At 39.6% G+C, this 20,432-nt stretch overlaps 5 protein-coding genes across 5 annotated transcripts; 2 read left to right on the top strand and 3 right to left on the bottom strand.

The window, feature by feature from the left end:
• The first annotated feature begins 3,121 nt into the window (after positions 1-3,121).
• On the top strand, positions 3,122-4,676 carry LOC107192237 (palmitoyltransferase ZDHHC23). Its single transcript, XM_015581449.1, has 3 exons — positions 3,122-3,686; positions 3,758-3,934; positions 4,283-4,676. Exons 1-3 carry the CDS (start codon positions 3,157-3,159, stop codon positions 4,473-4,475), a joined length of 900 nt encoding a protein of 299 aa, XP_015436935.1. The 5' UTR covers positions 3,122-3,156; the 3' UTR covers positions 4,476-4,676.
• Positions 4,677-5,034: 358 nt separating this feature from the next.
• On the bottom strand, positions 5,035-7,370 carry LOC107192182 (calponin homology domain-containing protein DDB_G0272472). Its single transcript, XM_015581388.1, is given in 5 exon segments — positions 5,035-5,679; positions 5,832-6,030; positions 6,114-6,766; positions 6,814-7,102; positions 7,165-7,370. Coding segments are annotated over 5 exon segments (1,992 nt in total).
• Positions 7,371-8,269: 899 nt separating this feature from the next.
• Positions 8,270-12,067, top strand: LOC107192240 (PR domain zinc finger protein 10-like). The gene is made up of 11 exons (XM_015581452.1): positions 8,270-8,434; positions 8,513-8,915; positions 9,053-9,382; positions 9,449-9,775; positions 9,850-10,059; positions 10,129-10,632; positions 10,714-10,978; positions 11,044-11,185; positions 11,264-11,452; positions 11,521-11,712; positions 11,792-12,067. Exons 1-11 carry the CDS (start codon positions 8,270-8,272, stop codon positions 12,065-12,067), a joined length of 3,003 nt encoding a protein of 1,000 aa, XP_015436938.1.
• Positions 12,068-13,616: 1,549 nt separating this feature from the next.
• Positions 13,617-15,587, bottom strand: LOC107192181 (potassium channel subfamily K member 13-like). Its single transcript, XM_015581387.1, has 5 exons — positions 15,459-15,587; positions 15,184-15,376; positions 14,625-14,699; positions 14,154-14,559; positions 13,617-14,091 (listed from the first exon to the last, which is right to left on the bottom strand). Exons 1-5 carry the CDS (start codon positions 15,585-15,587, stop codon positions 13,617-13,619), a joined length of 1,278 nt encoding a protein of 425 aa, XP_015436873.1.
• A 909-nt stretch (positions 15,588-16,496) lies between these two features.
• Positions 16,497-18,659, bottom strand: LOC107192248 (coiled-coil domain-containing protein 85C). The gene is made up of 4 exons (XM_015581461.1): positions 17,989-18,659; positions 17,025-17,397; positions 16,674-16,939; positions 16,497-16,587 (listed from the first exon to the last, which is right to left on the bottom strand). The coding sequence occupies exons 1-4, from the start codon at positions 18,550-18,552 to the stop codon at positions 16,543-16,545; spliced, it is 1,248 nt and encodes a 415-aa protein (XP_015436947.1). The 5' UTR covers positions 18,553-18,659; the 3' UTR covers positions 16,497-16,542.
• Between the last annotated feature and the right edge of the window lie 1,773 nt (positions 18,660-20,432).

Genomic DNA, 20,432 nt, shown 5'->3' with positions numbered 1-20,432 from the left:
TTGATCCTGCGCTCCTCGCAACTTTTGCTACCGAACCGAAGATACCGTTGGCGGACAAACACGAAGGAACTTTTCCGACAGGACGCAATTACTGCCCCCGAATAAAAGTCACGCAACGTACTAGAAGAGTTCACGGTGTTACACTTTACAAACAGGGTCCCGTCCTATGAATTGACTATCCGATTTTTTTCAAACTCTGTCGCTATGAAATCCACGGGTGTATACATTAGCGAAACTTGAAACTATTCGACCGCTAGCCGTGTACATCGCTAGGCTACAAAATGAATTCTTGGGAAGCGAGAGCGCGTCGTGATACGATCGGAAACGTTGACGAACGACTACAAGGCTACTTTGCCGGCTGATCTCCGATGAGTCTCCACATTGGGATCCCCGTACTGCCCCCGTACTAACTGTCTACACGACACTATGCGAAGAAGGGGGAGGCTGGAGGGACGAGCCCCTCGTAGGTCAAAGAGAGCCTCCAATCGGCTTCTTTCCTGGACGAAAACTTATGATTCACACACCCCGAACGCCCACCCTTATTAAGAAGAAAGGAGGGTACGCGAATCCTATGAAACGTAGACGACGCCGGTAAACAGAATAATGTATACATACATATACCCCTCCCGCGACGCTCGATGCAAACGGAATGACCCCCGGAACAGGGGGTGTCCCAACAGGTATGCAATTAGTCAGTCGTTCACTCGTGTACCCGGTCACATAGACCACCGCGCAATAGTGACCGTTAAACTCGTTGACCCGTGTTTACTATTATCTGCCTATCAAACGTAAAAAGAGTAACTAACGCTCTAACTATTGTATAATTCCGATTCTAGAGGATTTCATAACGAGAGAAAACGGCGTTACGATATTTATGCTGATATCTTAACGAAACTGTATGTACAATATACATATACATATGGTGTCCTGAAATAGTACGTGGTTCTTTCGTTCAATTGGTAGAATGATGCTTTTAAAAAAAAAATTGACACGAACAGTAACGTATATATTGCTTAATCCTTTCTTCTCTCATTCTTTTATTATTTTTCAAAATAAGCACCATCTTATTCCGGGACGTGTCTCGTGTATTTTCTGAACACTGTGTGCACATTGGAAATCTGTGCCGTGAACGACAATGCATTTTCACCGTAGGAGAGCATTATACTTATCGGTTATTTGTACCATGCTGCCCCCCCTCCCCCTCCCTTCCACGACCAACCGTCCCGACCGAATCTGGCAAACAACGATAACGGCATGAACACGTGCAAACAATTGAAAACATTCAGTTTCAGCTAGGCAGCAGACGTGCGGTCGTAATTGTCGATCAATCTTTAACTTGCACAGTTCGCTCGTTATTGTGCCGCGTGATTATCTTAATGGAGTTCTACCCCGTCGTTCTTTAATTAGCCTCGGCACGACAATGTGCGATAATGGTGTTCATCCGCGTCTTCGGCTTCGCGAAAAACCGATCGCTATTCGTCCCGTTGTTTCTCGTGTTCATAAAAGAAAGAAGTAGACTGTAACGTGTGATCCTCGACACGAGGGAGATAAAGAAGATCGCAAAAAAAAGTGTTTGCCTGATTTTTCTGAAGTAACCACTCATCTATCGGGCGTGATTCTAAAAAGCAGATTTTTCGTTGATCATCTAATACAATCATTAACGGTAATGTACAATAATATTCGTTTAAATATTCATACGTATATAAATATTTAACATAGCGTGATGCGTTTAATCAATTTCATTTATAGAATTCCAAGTATTATAGTAACTCTATTTTAGAGAAACTAAATAAAAGACAATCGTAATGTATTCTGTTGTTTGTATAAACAGATAGTAATCGCTCGATCGATTTATCGATTGATAATCGAATATCCGGTAATCAAGATCTCTGACTTTCCGGTATCATTATCGACATTACACTTCGTTCAATTTTTTGTTTATCAACGCAAGAGATTACACTAGCATTATCTTAGCTTTGACTTTTATATTTCTTTCGACTAAAGAACTATTAAAGATTACTTTCAAATATCCTTTTCGACTTCCATCAATTCAGTAACCGATTGATCAATTTGATCGAGAATCACTTCTACCTGCCGCGTATAAATTAGCGTATAAGTTCACCCCGGAACGTTTTCTAATTTTCCATAATTTGATGAAGAACGATATATACCCTGTAACAAACAGTCAGCTAAGATAATAGTTAACCTTCAATCCTTTTGGTACACTTTTGATTATTAAGATACTCGGAAATTCTTTTCTTCTATGTTAAAACTCCTTCTTCTGGAATGAAACTGAACGTGTTTTCAAGTGCGTCATAATTCCCGCCACTGGTATTGCGTTTATGGTTTCATGCGCGACGAAAGATTACGGGAATGTCACACGGGAGAAGGAACGAAGAGGTAGAACAAGTTGACAATGTCTTTCAAATAAATGCGACCAGCTTGTTTGCTCGTGAAATATTCGTTACCTGAGATATGTCGTTGGAACGGAATTCGGTGTAACAATTAGTAACAATCCGGTACGATATTTGATAATCGTAATAACAACACCGACACCATTGTTCTTTTCGTACTGTACGGAGCACGTACGGTGATCGTGATTGGGCACTAGAAACTGGAACTGTTATTCTCACTCTCCCTTGCGATTTTTGCGCCACTTTCAAAGCACTGTCAGTTGCACTCTTTTTCGTGAGATTTTTCGTCGAAAGTAAAGTATGTACTGTGTCACAGAATGTAGATAATTAAATTGTGAAAATATGTGCGCAATCCTGATTTTGTCCCGAAACAAGCCGATCCGTTGTTTATAAATGTCAACTGGAGAAGATTCCACTCGAAAGAAGAGTATTGATTTTTTATCGAAACAATGGCTCGTTGACGAAAGAAAACATCTTCGTGAGCGTTGATAGAGTACCTACTCGGAATTTTCTAATCATTTATTAAATTATATTTAAGTAGTTTAAATGGTGCTGCCACCTGCTCCTTCGAGGGATACTTTTGAGAATCATTAGACAAAAATTTATGATAGCTCATACAAGATACAACGAGATTCCATGAAGCATTTTTAACCTCTGCAAACTGTGTGTTGTTTCCTGTATATACACAATACAATTCTCCATGAAAGTGTAAACGTATACGTTCGATAATTATCGTTGAAAGATGACTGTTTGGGAGAGACTGCGGAACCCTTGTGGTTGGAGATCCGGTGCTAAACAAATCTCAGTCGATGCTATAATACCGATTTTTGCAGTTCCAACATTGGCGGTCATAGCCGCACAAACAGTTCTATGTACTGTAATCATATTCGTTGCTACTCCGTTGCTGGTATATTATTTATATCACAATTTCCTGAGGTTTCTACTGCGTACGAAATTTTTTCTAATGTGGACAATCACCAGTGTTATTATGTTGATGCTGATCTTTGAAATGAGTGTCGTACCATTATTAGAAATCTTACCAGAAGAGAATTTAGTGTTTATAATTTGTGTGGTGGGAGGTATATTGTGTGGTTATAAGAGTAGACTAAATGCAGACTCTGCTACTCAAGAAAGTACCTTGACCCAAGGTTTAGAACTTGGTGAAGGAAGTGGAGAGCTATGCATTACGTGTAGGAGAAGAGCACCTCCAAAAGCTCATCATTGTCGAATGTGTCAGACATGTATTCTGAATAGAGAATATCATTGTAAATGGTATATTCTTAGTTTATATAGAAAATGATCTTTATCTTATGTAGTGATACAGTTTCTATTTTATATTGTAGGTTGGATTGTTGTATAGGTTCCAGCAATTTAAGATGGTATCTAGGATGCTTGTTTTTTTCAGCCATAGCTTTTATCTATGGTTCCAATTTAACTATGACTAGTGTCTGCCATCCATTTATACTTATTGGTACTGTCCTTTTGCCAGATGACTGCAGTGATGTATATCATCAATTGGAGTATGTATTATTTCAGTTATATTTTCCATTGAGGGACTGCAATTAATAAAGAATATATAATCTACTGAAATTAATTACAATTAGTGGTGTAAAGTTGTACTTGGGGCAAGCACAACACTTCTCATTATTAAGATCCTCAGAACTAAACTGGAAAGATACTGAGGATCTACAATGTAAACTTTAATAATCAGAAGATAGTGATAATTGTGGAGACTTCTGTTAACGTCGTAAATATTGTAATATCTCTTATTTGCTTTCTGACAATATAAAAGTTGAATAGATAACGTGTCGCGCAACTGTTTGCTTCAAGTACCCAATTGATATTTAATAATGTACATATTGTTCCAGCATTGCCCTCTGCTTCATCTCGGCACTCTACAGCCTGCTTGTTGGTATAGTGGTACTTTTCTACTTAATATATCATCTTTGGTTAATATACATTGGTACAACATCAAATGAACGACGTCTTCTTGAAGCTGGAAGCCAATATGACAATGGAATATTAAAGATTGTATCTCGATTGTTTTGCTGCAAAACTTAGATATTAAATATAGACTAGATTATTAAATTTAATTTATATGGGAGACTATAGTTTTCATTGTGCAGAGGGCATTAAAAAATCTTAAACAATGAGGTCAAAACATCAGGCATAGCGGTATGTGAGTCATAATGTAGACTTCAATATTAGTTCAAGCACACCTTTCTTTATTAATATACTTTTTACTTACTCTTGTTTTTTTTTTACAATAGTAAGATAATTTATACTTGAACTGTTGCTCATGATACTGAACTCCATAATAACATTTCACAATGCAATAATGCTGATTTTAGTTAATGTACTGGTTACTTTCATTTCACTACTGTGCACATTATTTATATATTTATTGTAACTGTGATAAAGTGGCCATTGTACGATTAATGCAATAAATTATATTAATCAATCGTGTATAGTACATCTACGGTCTAAACATAAAGAAATTACATGTGATAAGTGTCCGCATTTTTTCATGCAAAATAATATAAAATAGTTCACGTATCCATAATTTTGGTAACATTATAATACAGTCTTCATATTTTATTTTCATTAATAGAAAATAACTTTAATCTTCCAATGCTACACCTCTCTGTTTGGGATCGAAGTCAGGAATCACTGTTTGCACCAATTGCCTCAATTCATTTTTCCGTTTTTCGCTTTCTATAACATCTGCTGCAATTGTGAGATACTTTCTCCACATAAAAAAGTATCTAAACTTTAACTTATTTACATAGTGACAGGTAACTAATTTTTCCTTTCTTTTACATTCAGCTTTAAGTTCTAAAGTTATTGTTTGCCATAATCTAAAGTATTTATCTAACAGCTTCATATCAGAGAAATCAGTGGCTACTTGATAGCTCAAATTCACCTCATTAGCCATCAGCTTCCATTCCCTAAAAGCTCTCACCATTAAATTTCTATTATGAAAAGATTCGGCAATCTCAACCTTAACTTCATATTGAGTCTTAGTCTCTTGTTTCCACATTATAAATATTTTTCTTGTCAAGCTTTTTCTGTACTGATTATCTGCCTTTTTAACATTACTTTTTTTTTCTTCGATAAGAGCAATTAATGGCTCCATTAAATAATGTCGCAGCAGGTATTTCCGATAAAATTTATCTGCTATATGGTTCAGTTTCTTAAATCTTTCTATTTCACGAAGTCGGTTCTGTTCCTGTTCTTTGCGCAGTCTTCTCGCCTCGGCTACGGCCTGTTAATAAATGAGTAAAAAATTCATTACATCGCGTACGATCATATAATAAAAATGTATTGTCGAAGAGATAAGGGAGCTTGCGAGGTGAAATTAATGCTTGTGACACTTAGTATGACATTAATATAGTTTGACCCCATATATTATCTGACCTCTTGTTGTAATCTCCTCTTCTTCTGTTCCTCCTCTATTCTCGCAGCTTCTTCTTCCTGTTTCTGTTCCTCTAATTTCTTTCTGCGCAATTCTTCCGCTAGTCTTACCCTTTCTCGCCTGGCCTCTGCTCGAGCTTCCATCCTTGATAAAAATTTTGGTGGATCCGGTGCTCGGTGGGGTACCGTTAAACTTTCATCTCTTTTCAGAAAAGATACAGAATCAATTATACTTACCTGTGAGTAATCACATAACTCGTTAGTTGTTTTGTATACTTATATTACCTGTAACCAGCTTGTTGCATTAATTGAACTAAAGTTCTCCTCGTTTTTTTCCCACAGTAGGTCAGCGTTTCTTTGGCTATGTCTACCGTGTCTTTACCCGCTTTGTAAATTTCCTTTTGCGCCTCTTTCAGTTTCAGTTCATCGATGATTCTCTTCTGTTCTGCCAATTTGGCTCTCTGTTCCTCTATTATACGCTTTTGAGCGTTTAATCGACTCTGCGCGGGCGATTCGACAATAACGGATTGAGAATAAACATTTTTCCTTATCATTTCCGTTTTGTTGGTATCTTTTGCGACCACAATACCATCTCTGGCCTTTGGTTTCCGACATTTCATCAATTCCTTTTGACGATCTGTAATCGCGCTTATAAACATTTCGATCTTCCGTTCATCAGAAATCTCTGTATCCTCCTGTTTTCGCGTATTAACCGTTTTGCTTTTTATACACGTTCTCCAAATATCAAAGTACTTCTTCGTTAGCCTCATAGTCACATTTTGTTGGATCTTCGTCTTGATGTCTCGAAGACGTTGCTCTTCCTCAGCATTATCTTTCAGAGCGTCGAAACACTTCCTTAAAATATACAAACTCTGCATCTCTGTTTCAGAATTAGACTTGTCCTTGATCGTTACTTTGATACTTCCGACGCATGGTACCTCGCATTCTACCTCTTTCTTCTTTCAAAGCCACAACTTCTCTCCGCGTTCTCCTTAGAAGTAGTCTGTAAAAGATTTTGTATATTTTAAATTATGGTAATGGGTTTCTTCCTTAATTACGTGACATTTGAACCAACATTGCGTTTAGTTTTTCTAAATGTTCCCCAGAAATCTTCGTCATCCGATGGCGCAAAGCTTCTTCTTTTGCACGTGTACGGTTTATAAAACCTAGGCCGTGATTTTTTCAGTTCCGTTTCAAACCTCCTCAATTCACGTTCCAAATATCGTTGCTGCTTCTTCAAATACAATTGCGCCTCCTCCTCCTGTGTAAATAATCTGCGAAGTGTACATTTTTAAGCAGGAATTACTTTCTTTCCTTTTTGAAAAGCACATCGTACCTCTTGGCTTCCGTCAGAACAGAACGTTTCGTGGGTGAAATGGATAAATTCTCCCTATGTATTCGATGTCTTGCATCCATAATTAAGTTTGGATCAAGAAACGTTTTCTCTTCGTCCCTTAGCATTCGAAGTTTTTCCGTAGGGTGGAAAATATCTACTTTCAACATTTGATCCATCAGATCGGTCACTTCGTTTACGCGTATCATGACTGTTTTATATTTTAATAAAATACGCAATGATGGTACTAAATGTATCGGCTAATATATCGAAACACAATACAAGTCTCTTGTTGACGCGTTGTTGTTTCGTTGTTAAGGAAAGTTATGAAAGGTACCCCTGTACACGCAATTGAACCACCCCAACCCCATTCATAAATCAGGGGGTAGAAATAAGTAGTATGGGGCGCCAGAACGCTATCGACTTGTTTCGTCCTGAAAGAATTTTCGTACTCTTATACTAGTAGCTGTGTATATATGAAACGAAAAAATATACCAATTACATTATAGTTTATATTATAAATACTTGAGTATTCAAATCAATTATATATAAACCAATAAATATTTTAATAGGACGCAAGAAAATATAAACTTGCCAACTGGATACTAGTGCCTAGGTATTTGGATTTCGTAAAAAATGAAATTTATTGCAAATCGCTATGATTCTGCAAAAAAATGTAATTTACTCCGAAATTTCTCGGCAAAATTTCATTCGACAATTCGAAACTTTCCCGCCATTGCAGTGGTGCTCCGTCAACATTATGAAACTGATAACGTTAATTGTTGACGAACCAGTGTGCTGCAGCAGGTGCATCACAGGACAAAAAGTGCATCGACTTCGAGAACTAATGAATTGAGGATGGTAAGTCTTCCTCTTTCTAGGACACAAAGATTAAACCATTGTATGCTTATTTCGAAATTATCGAAAGTATTATCGTACCCTATCAGTCGTCCTGAAGTCACGCGAATGCATTCGTTGTGGTTAAAGAACATCAATTTCTTTGCCTCCATTCGTTCTGTAATAGCGGAACTATTTAGTTGTATTCTCAAAGTTCAATTTTAACAGGTAAAGGACGTTGTAATATTCGTGGTACAAAACGAGAACTAAAATGGATCCAAGGGGCCCTCCTGAGGGGGCCCCTGTTCATTCCTTTGAAATTCTAAACATTGATAAAGTGTCTGACACTTCAGTGAATTGGCCTGCTGATCATTCACTCCATTCATCAATGTGTGAACAGCCTAAAAAAATGAATAACAAATTATTATTTTTAACTGTAAGTAAACTCCATACAATTGTGTTTCTACCAATTCCTTTTCTTAACTAACAACAATTGAATTTATTTGTTTATTAGGTGGAGTACGTGGAAGATCAGACTCGAGAATATCCTAGACTGTTCCCAACATACGAACAAGTTTCCTTTTCCCCCAGAGCTTCTTCTCCACTTTCTGACTTTGAACACCGTGTTAGTCCTCTTGACCCAAATATGAGTTCAGCTGCTAGGTATTCACCTACTCCTGTACAACTTCCACCATCTCCTTTTCATAATGCTGTTGTTGTTTTACAAGGTCCATCTTCTCCTTTAATATCCCCCCCCGAGTCAAATGAAAGAACATCTGTTAACTATGTTTCTCAGTTGACGCATCCAATAGATGCACAGAGTGTACAACAGACAGATAATAATCCTGACTTTGTTGCCAATGAGAATGAAGAACAGTTGGTCCCTGGTGTTAGTAGTGAATTGATTCTGATGCAAGGTAAATTTCACTGAACAATATCCTTAAAACACACACTTCTTAAAACACACTTCCTTAGGTAACTGATGCAAGGTAAATTTCATTGAATACTATCATTAAAACACAGTTTATATTGTAATTGCGAAATATATTTACAGAAACTAATGCTGGATTAGTATCATCAGCAACTCCATTGATGCTTACAGCAATTCCTAGTACAGACTTTGCATTAAGTAGAGATTTTCTTGTTATGCAAGATGATCAGATAAACGTTATAAATTCGTTTAAAACTCAAAATATTGATGTAGATGATGCTACTTTATCATCTGCTGCAGAAAATTCAAACAAAGAGAATGAAACAAACGCTTTGGTTGAGCTAAAGGGACAAGAGATTAATCAGATATTAGTGAATACGGAGGTACAGAAGGATAGTGAAAAGCAGAATATTAGACGTTCCAAACGTCGTATAAACGATAAAACAGATTCTTGTATGTAATTGCATCATTAGATTTATAATTTTCTTAATACAATTCTAAGCTTATTTTTGTTTGTAGGTTGTGACGAAGGTGATGATGTCTGTACTGGAGATAATTGTACATCACATAATGTATGCACAATAGCAGATCAACCTGTACCATCACGTGCTATAGCTACACTGCCAGGGTCGTATCTATCCATAAATAAATTGTCTGAATCCGAAATCATATTAGGTGGATCCGATTATGGAGTATTTGCAAAACGCTATATACAAAAACGTACTCAATTTGGTCCAATAGAGGGCATTTTGTACCCTTATGATGGTTCTCCATTTAAAAATGAATTGCCACTACTCTACGAAGCCGAAAACGAGCAATTTTTAAAAGTAGACGTTTCAAATGAAAGTACGTGTCCACACTTTTAGAAGTAATTATTAACAACTCAAATGTTAATTTATAATATCTTATTCGCATTGCAGATACTTCAAATTGGATGCGTTTCGTCAGACCTGCATTGACGTATGAAGAACAAAATGTAGTAATTTGCCAACAACGCGATGGAATAGTATTTCTTACAACAAGGCATATTGTGCCAATGGAAGAATTAAAGGCTGGTCCTAGCACTGATTATGCAGTTCGTAGGAACTTAATAGTACTGAAACCTGTGCAAGAAACTAAGGGTGATAAAGGTACATAATAATTAGTTATGTAAATAATCATTTAGGTGTAATCGTTATCCATTTAACTTCTAATTACAGAATCAAAAAATCAATTATTTTCCCGGACACGATTAGAAGATAATCAGTCTCGTCGCATGAAAGTCTTTCACGGTATAAATTTAAAAGAAAAGGAAAATTCGAGACAAAATAATTCGAAGGAATGGAAATGTTCCGTTTGCAGTTTAATTTTTAGAAAGCCATTGCTGCTTAATTTACACACTCTTGTTCATGGTACTGATAAAATAAAAACGAAGATTTCGAACACTATTTGTCCACAGTGTGGACTGCGCTTTCAGAAACAGAAAGAATTAGTTAATCATGTCTCACAACACGGTAGATTTACTTTTAAAAAAAAAAACAGATTGACTCCTTTGTCTACATATAAGTGTTCGATGTGCTATAAACGTTTTGCTACAAAAGTACGGTTACAACAGCACTGTTTGGTGCATGGTGCTGAAGACCAAAAACCACTGCCATGCAACATTTGTTTCAAAAGATTTATGAATAATTCAGCCCTGTCTTGTCATTTAAAAACACACAGAGGTAAATCGTACTTGTATTGAATAATATTTAGCATAGAAAAACTTTCAAATCTTTACGTATATCCGTTTTATTCTTATTCAGAAAATAAACAAGTGTTTGAATGTCCAATGTGCCGAGAACTATTTAGTCAGAGCATCACATTGAAAGATCATATTGAAACTCATAAGAAAGAAGACGATACTTTCAGCTGTCCCTACTGCCAAAGAATATTTATGAAATATTCCGTTATTCGCAAGCACATTAGAGCGCATCATTGCGAAAGAAAACACAAATGTCAAGTCTGTACAAAACGCTTCGCTACAGTTGACAAATTACAAATGCATCTGCTGAAACATTCTGATCATAGGTACACTGAATTCAATATGCTATACAAAAATAAATATTACACACATTATATAATATTTTTTACAGAGAATTTCATTGTGCCAATTGTGGAAAACAATTTAAAAGAAAAGATAAATTAAAGGAACACATGACGAAGTTGCATAATTCACAAACAGCTACCGAAGAACAAATGTCGCAAGTTACACAGACAAAGAAATTTGTTCCGAAGGTATTCTTGTGCTATTGTTATATGTAGCATTTAATGGAATATTCAATAATACAGTTATGTATTATATAATATGAACAGGTAAACCCTAATGATTACAATCGCTTCATTTATAAATGTCATCAATGCCTGGTGGGCTTTAAACGAAGGGGAATGCTTGTTAATCATTTGGCAAAACGTCATCCTGATGTTGCACCAGAATCTGTTCCAGAATTGAACTTGCCTATCTTACGCCAAACAAGAGACTATTACTGTCAATATTGTGACAAGGTTCGATACGATCTATTAATGACGTAAGTCAGCTTATACTTAAATTATATCTTTATATTATTCTAAAGGTCTATAAAAGCAGCAGTAAACGGAAAGCACATATCATGAAAAACCATCCGGGAGCTGCTTTACCACCGAGTAATAGGCAAAAGGAGTCCGATTATTCTGATCTACCAAATCCAACGTTTAGTCAAACAGTTGGTAGTGTTACAACTACACCTCAGGGTTGTCAGTGGTGTCACAAACAGTATGCTAGTAAAGTGAGTACTAAATCAAATAATCGACTTGTAGCTGGATATATTGTAAAAACTTGAAGAAAAAATTAATTTGTTTTCATAGGCAAAGTTGTTACAACATCAACGTAAGAAGCACTCTAATATGTTGGAACCCGCTGACCAAGTACCACGGACGCGCAGCCGACAACCACAGAATCAAAATCAACCCCCTATACTTATCGAAGATCAGTTCGTGTTATCCGAGTATATTCAAGCGTGCGACACGAATTCCGAGTTCTTTAAGCCGAAAGTAATCAAAATATCCGAGGATGTTGATCTCATAAGTAACGGATTGGAACTTGTCGGGCAACAGTTTGTTCGTATGCGAGACATACGTTGAAAGAAGCCATGGCGACCTCAATGCGAGGTTTTGTCAATTTACTGAGATATGAATCTCATGAATTTGTGCACAGTGGAGGAACATTGTGCTTTTTGCTGTCGTTGCCAAATAAGGGTGTCGTCGCCCACGAGGAGCCATTGATGCTCCGCTGGGAAATATTTAGGCCACAGCTTTGTTGACGTCGGTGCGAAACACTCGGCGTCGATTTGTTGGTTGTACGGTTGACATAGACGTCGCGACCTTGACTAGGTCGTGGCATTGAAAACTTTGTTGGAACGGAGTATACACTGTTTTATGAAAACTTTCGAGCCCAATGGGCAAACACAGGAATGAAGATTTAAGCCTAAACACACAACGGGAAACACAAACATGGAGATTTAAGACTAAACACAACAGGAAACATGTAGTTATTGAGATCTATGCTCAAGGTATTACGACTACAGAGCGCAAAAAGGTAGAGCAACTCCTTGTACTGTTGGTACATTTCTCTGACATTAACTCCTAGTAGTTTCTTTTAAAATTACAAACAAAAAAGGCTTCAATTCGATGTGATTCAATTATGGATGTTAGTGGTCGAATTTGAGCATCAAGTTTAAAGTGAAATTTAAACTCGGCTTGAATTTGAATAACACAGTTTCGCTGAATCTTATTGTTAGATCAGTATAATCTTGTCTGTGCGATATGACATTTTTTTATAGACCCGATTGTAGTATATCTACATGTCGCATTTGGCTTTCATGATAAAACAATTGTCTGTAGATTACACGAGAATATAGTAGTCCGTAAAAGATCGTTCACATTTTACTCTCTCGTAACTTACAATGTTTCGTCGTGATCGCTGGTCTCTATCATTCTCGTGTAGAGGAAAATGTCTGTATTTTCGGTCATAGCTCTTCAATCGAAAAAATTCTTTTTCGCGGGATCGACCCGACCAGTTTCGCTCTTGCGCGATCTAGCGCGACTAATTCGCATCCATCATATGCTCATCGAATTGAAATATGTGGTTGAAATTGACGGTATTCAATAGTTACTTAGACAAGAAATACTTTTGTCTTTGTAATCTTAGGATGCATGTAAAATCTGTAACGTTTGGTGAATAGATTCATGCGCACTTTATCGATTCATCGAATTTCCATTTATACAGAAAACACTGAAAAGACACCGCGAATTACAATTTCCAGCGCGTAACCTCTTTAAATAACAGATTGCCAAGAGAGATACGAAATTTATTTTACATGCATTATGTATGTACACATAATATGATACATATTATGTCGAAGCGAAGACAAAAGAGTGCATGTTTGTTAATGTTGTTGAGTACATGGAGAACTGTATTGTAAACATGACTTAAATAAAGTTACCCAGTGACTGACATACGTACGTTTAACTATACCGGAAGATCCGGTAATAAAAAATATTTAGAAGTGTATCGCGTGTACAAAGTAAAGATAAACGTTTTCGACCGGACAGATTTGCTACAAGAATAATTTCCATTTCTCTGTTTATCTAAAAAACTAGTGTCGTCATTTAGCACGTCTAAAAGTCTGTTTTATCTATTTTTGCAAATTTTACTTTTAAACTTTTCGCTGACGATAGCTAGAGGACCAACCGCGTCAGGTTTAAGTGCACTCGCGTTGGATACTGTCGCGATCGAGGTACCTCCTTTTTGCAACTGAGCCATTTCGTGCAACTGTTTTTGCATTACAGTCAAGGAGACTTTGTTCGCTGAGAAGAAATCCTTCATAGAGATCATCTCTCCAGACATCCTTCTAGGCATCTCTGCAATGTCTCCCTTGATAGAATCTCTTCCGACTATTCTCGTGCCCCTCCTCTTCGAGAAATACATCGTTGATACGGAGGACTTCCTTCTCGGAAAATGTGGCGCGATGATATCCTGATCTCCGGATTGTAACTTCTGTATAATGTAATTTAATCCTTGTTTTATCACGATCGATGTCACGTTTAACAGGGAATACGTGCAACAGCAACCGGCCAAAAGGAACGCAACATTAACGAAACGGTACCTGTGTCCAAGAAAATGCGAATCAGTAACTGCAATGTACGTGAACAGTAACAAAATACGTACCAATAAACATAAGAATAGTGCGTTTTTTCCGTAGCGACGAAGTCTCCGAAGCCAATGGTCGTGAAGCTAACGAAGCAGAAGTATAGAGCGTCGAAGTATTCCCAATCCTCGAACGGGGCATAAATAGCAGCGACGCAACACACAATGGTAGAAGAGAATAACAACAGATAGAGCATCACCCAGTAAACGCTCGGTTTCCACTGATCCAGGTCCATATCGTTGTCATCATCGTCACATACGTCCGGTACCGACGATCTCTGCCGCTCCAATTTTTTTGAACCGTGCCGTGTTGTCAGCGATGTCTTCCGAATACGTTTTCTTAAACGGTGCACATGAATGATCCGCAAAATCCAGGCAAGAAACGTGATGATTCGTTCGAGAAACAAATTGAAGAACAGAATTCCACCTGTACCAAGGAAATTAATGTTTCTTCGTTAATCGATCTTATTAGACAGTAATGAATATTTTTACCGGAACAGCCAATGAATCCGTAGATAATAACGGCAACTTTACCCGCCGTCGTCTGTGGCGCGGTGTTCCCGTATCCTGGAAAACGGATTCAGAATCAGGTCTGTAATTCCTTTGGATGCAATTCAGAATACTGGGCTAAAGGGATTGCAGGGGATAACTGCAAGACTAGGTCGCAAGATATTAAACATTCTGGAATTCACCGGTACATTCTTGCGCGTGCCGCGGGCGACGACCCTTTACCCCTTTATATTCATCGCAGTTCTGACCAAGTTTCGCGCGATAATAACAGTAGTCAATAAATCGACTTCCAGAGAACGATTGGAAAATACCGAAACGCACGAAATACGAGGTATGTGGGGCGAATGTTGCAAAACGTTTCGCAATAATATTGTTTACATACTCGATGGAAACATTTTCCGAAACCGAATGAAAATATAGGAGTACGATTACGATAAAGTGTACATCGCACACGTTCTACTGACCCGTTATTTCGGTTCAATTCCACGGTACGAAACGTAACACGCAGAATTTCAAATTAGGCCACGATGTTGTTTCTTACCGATCGTGGAAACGATGGTACCGACGAAGTGAAAGCTGCCAGGAAAATCCCATCGGCGACTCTTGTTGATGATGCCGGAGGACGAAGCGTTTCCATAAGCGTACAATAGTTCGTCTAGTCTCTGAAGAGCGACCGGTCCACTTTGCAGATGATGCCTCCGAAATGTATGGTACACACGCCAAAACTCTGCCGCCTGCACGGCGAACGGAAGTTTAGCATAAATGCATAAGCGTTTACCGCGATTTTATCGACTCATACCTTTATACACTTCATACCTGTTGTATTTCAAGGTCAGCCTCCAATCGCTGGAAGAGTGCAGCGCCAGCGAGCATGTACACTGTCAGAAGACCGAAAAGAAGGATGAACCTCGAGTTGTCCTCCCCGAGGCAACTGCACACGCACATCACCGGCGATTCTCATCTCTCCCTCTTTCTCTGAACACAAGTGACTGGACGCGCGATCCCCACCTTTACTTTTCATCCGGGTCGGCGCAAACTCGGCGAAGACATCCGCGAAGATTTACGGATGCATCCCCCTAATGAGCATTACAAAGACGCATTATTTAGATTATCCGTTTGAATTTCACGCTTAGCTACTGAATTCACTCATTGGGGTATCTAGGTAAACGTAATATTCAGCAAATCGTAAGCTTAATCAAATTTACTCTTATTTTATTACGGTCGTGTTTTCCATTCACGTAAAGTCTCTACTCGTTGGAGTTTCTATTAAAATGGTAGCTTACGGATTGTGTCAGATTTAATTTATTTAAATCCTAATAACGCCTGAATTATTCGTACGTTACGTAACTCTGTACGGAAACTAAGTCGTAGGAAATGTAGGCCACCGCTACACCCAACCCTGAAAACGGTTCTTTGACACGCTAAAAATAGAGACGAAATCGGTATACAAAACGAGACCTTTTTGTGGATAAAGGTGTAGCATAAACTCCGGAAATAATTATTTCATGAATGCTATGGTACTTTGGATTGCATCCCTAGATACGTGTTGATTCCGTTTAACCTTGCCTTTGCATCTCCAAGTAGAATCTCTTCGACGAAGCAAGAATGGGATATATTCAGGATACACGAAATAAAATGATACCGATTTATAATAAAAAATAGAGTTTCTTAACAGTTCCTGCAGATGATCTCTTGGCGCTACAGTTTTCATATAAATACTACAAACTCGGCACACTTGACTCTTACATCGAAATACTTGTAGGTACATGCGTATAAATCTATAAAATTCATAACATCCGCATTAACGACTATAATACTATTAGATACGCCGTCCGAGCAAATGGATTGCGCAATAACGATTTACATTACGATTCAACGAATCGTGCTTATAATACAATTTTCAATGCCTCGTTTGCGGGCCTTCTTCTAACTTTCGCCAGACAACCTGGAATGAATTAAAACTATCATCAGTACGTGTTATATCGATATTACATTTACAAGGGATTCCATAGGGTATAGAAAAGAACTTACGTTACACATTTCTCTGACTAAAGCTTTTTCCCCGTCGTGGCCGCCTTCTCTTTCAAGCTGTTCCCTGACCTCGAGAACCTGAAGAGCTCGTACCACTGCTTCCGGTCGACCTCCTAAATGTGGATTATCGCCAGGACTATTTGGATTCTCCCAAATTTCACCCGGGGGTACTTCCCATCCTTGTGCCCGTGCCTGTAGGACACTTTTATCTTCCTCCAATTGCTTGACTCGTTGTTCTAAACTCTTTACGTACTGCATCGTTTGATCTGTAAAATGTTTTCGATGCTTTCGGTCGGGTAAACGTAATTTTTGTCACTTGAAAGGCAGGCTGCTTCCCTTCGAAGAACTTACCATTAAATGTAGACGCATGCCTAGGTCTTGGGAGAGCAGTTTCTTCGGCATTGGTACTCGAACTTGAACCATCACCGTCGTCCCTTTGGCCTCCACCCCGCTCTTCGTCCAGGTAAAGACACAACTCCTTCAGCTCTAGATTATCCTTGATTAACTCTTGCTGCTTGTTATCCAACTGACGTAATTTATTCTGGTAGGCGGAGACTTCCTGGCGCATAACGCTCGCAGTATACCTTCCGAATCTCTGCCATTCCCTCGCCAACTTCCGTCCTTTTTGGCGATCGTCGTCCAGAAAGCAACAAAGATCCCGCAGCTCTTGGTTATCGTCGCTTAATCTTTGGTTCGCCTCCTTCAACGCTCGCAACTCGCCGAGCTGTAAACAGACACGGTCCCGCATAATACATATGTATGTACGTATTGCATTAATTTAAAATGTGAATTTGAAATTTTTATTATCTAAGATCTTACTAGACTAATTCATTCGAACACAATTTCTTATAGTGCATTATATATTCGTGAAAAGTATCATCATCGATTCCCAGTATCGGTTATCGAATTCGCCAAATTAAAAAGAATCTGACTGTCGTCGCGATCGTTCACGGTCAGACTCACATGTGCGTGACTGGTTGAAATTACGATGGTGAGCTCGACCCGTGTGACCTAGAAGAGCCTCAAAAACTTCCGTGTAACGTGCTCAGGAGTATGTAAGTAACCAGAAACGAAGGGGGACCAAACGAATACAGTGCTTTGAAAACAAAAGTAGCTTTGATTCATCGTTAACTTCGAATGAAGATCGAAAAACCGGGAAACATCTTAAAGTTTTGCCGTGAAAAATTAAATCCGCCCCGGAAACATGTAACAGATCCGAAGATTTCATATTTTTGTAGAATTTTTGTTCATTATCTGCGCATGTAATAACGTTATCTGGTTTTCAGATATTAATCGGAAAACACACGGGACTCACCAAGCTCTGTATCTGTCGGTTCTGCTCGGCTGCGAGCCTCGCGATATCGCTCTCTGTCTTGCGGACGAATTTGAGCATCTCCACGGGTCCGAGTCTGAGGAACTCGTCGTCGGTGATCCTCTGTCTGATCGGTGGCGTTTGTGCAGTGTTTACCGTGGGAGGATACTGACCGTTAGGTGGCAAGTACTGACCTTGGCCGACCTTGGCCTGAAGGTAGCCGTGCGGCTGGGTTTTTGGGAGGGCCGTTGTTATAACAGCGTTACTGCCTTGAGGATGATGTCGATGCTCTATCCTGGGCGAGTATTTGCTCTGCGCATCCTTCTGCTGCGGGACCGGTCGCGGTTGTGCCGTTTGATGATGACTCAAGGTCGCAGCTGAACCTTGAACAGCGGTCGACACCGAGGTCGACACAGAAGAGCCAATACCAAAATGAGGATGCTGATTTTTTAGGATGCCGGTGGTTGGTTGCGGCGGTGGTTGATATCGCGGTGGCACTTGCTCCACTGCCGCTGACTTGATCACGTGCGACGGATGCTGCGGCTGGGACTTACTCTTATTGGACATCGCGGCTAATTTAGCTCCAGGCTGTGCCGTGTCCCATTTCAGAAAGTCCACCACCGTGGCTTCTTCTTGCCGGCTTACCTCGTACGACCCGCTAAAATCTGGGTCAATGTGCGGTCCCTCTTTCTCTTACTCTCCCGCACTCTCTACCTATCTCTCTCTCTCTCTTTCTCTCTCCCTCTTCCTCTCCTTTCTCTTTCTCTCCGAAGATGAGATTTACCACTTAAGTGCTGGCCCGTCCAAATACCCCTGCCTTACCTCCGCGAGCTTTACCTTATCGGCCAACAGGCCCCTGTGCCGTGGGTCAAACTATGCCGTGCGTCTTCTTCGACACCGATGTGGACCCCTCTGAGATACCTTGCATATTCTCTTCACGAGCACTGTTCTTCGCAGTTACTGCGCGTTTGTTAAATCAGTACTCCACTCACTCGGAATTTTCAAGGCACTGTTGTTTATGATTGTTCTTGGATCTATTGCTGGATACTTATTGCTTCACTCTCTTCGACACTATTACACAGTTCTTCGAGCACAGCTTCTGTTGCTTCAGCGTATTCTGACAAATTCTGACAAAGTCCTCGCAGATATACTAGAGGCCGTGACAACTTTGTTATCGTTGAACTCTTGCGCTGAACGAATCCCCGATGCCACGTACGGAACAGCCTTGGCTTCGACGCAGTATTAAAGAGTCGTCGTCCTCGCGTTACGCTTAAGCTCCAAACGATCGCGCGGTATGCTCGCATTCCATCTGTCAGCGGCGGTTCGATCGACGCATATAAGCATAGTTCGACTACGAAAGCAACTAGGAACACAGAGGCTCTGGCCAGGAGTCTGGTGTTCCCGTCTGTCCGGCCCAAGGCACTCTCCCGCTTGATTTTTTCCTCACAGAATCCTGTGGATACCGGCGATATTGCACTCCCGAGAGCTAATGCGCTCGATCGGGCCCCCGTTTTTTCTCACTGCCGGGCCGCCGCATTTCACAAGCAGCAGTGCCGTAACACCGAGTGGGGCATTCCAATGAAACCTTGTCGTCCGTGACCGCTTCGCACCGCACCGCGACGGATAGGCTTTCACACACCGCGTGTTCAATTGTTAACCGATTAGAACGCTGAACCGTTTCCGACTGAACAATTTCTCGCTCCCTACATTCAGTCTCTGACATACACAAGGAAGCGTAACGATTCGATCGTTGACAACACCCGTCTACTCCAGAACAGTATATTCTCCTAGTTTGCAAATATTATCTTATCACATTCATAATCGCATCATGTAATTTCAATTTATGTCGAATCACCGACACCCAGAACGTCGGCGTAGATCAAGGGTTCGCGTGAAAATCGCGCACTAGAAACATAGCGATGAGCAGGGCCCTGCGATCCCAGAAGCGATTGCCGACGATTCTAGGGCCTTAAGGTCGCGACGCGGGATCGTGACGCAAACCTCTGATTGGGCCGTCCTGCTGTTTCAGGAGGGGGAATTTAACAGCGTGCCTTGCCTCGTGGGAGGTTCACAAGAACAGAATGTTGCGGCTGCGAGAGGCCCCAATCTCGGTGCACCGACTCTCCCCGGGCTAAGACCTCATGCTTTGCAACTTGCAACGTCGACTCAACAGAGACGTGTTGGTTTTTCTTACGCCTTACTGTTAGACCTCTAATCCTGTAAATTCTCGAAAGAATATTTTTTATTATTAATCCCGTTAAACTCAGGAAGAGAATAAGATAATGTTGAGTACTAAGAGGTGATCTGATTTATTATCAGAATTATTTGCGATGGATAAACTACAATATTTTATAAGTTTGAATAATATTTAAGCCTTGTTTTACTGAATTTATGCACATATTGTTATAAATATTTTGTAAAATCGTATATATAAGTAGTATTTAAAT

The sequence above is a fragment of the Dufourea novaeangliae genome, unplaced genomic scaffold (assembly GCF_001272555.1).
Source record: "Dufourea novaeangliae isolate 0120121106 unplaced genomic scaffold, ASM127255v1 scaffold299, whole genome shotgun sequence".
Lineage (NCBI taxonomy): Eukaryota > Metazoa > Arthropoda > Insecta > Hymenoptera > Halictidae > Dufourea > Dufourea novaeangliae.
This window is presented reverse-complemented; position numbering and strand designations above follow the sequence as displayed.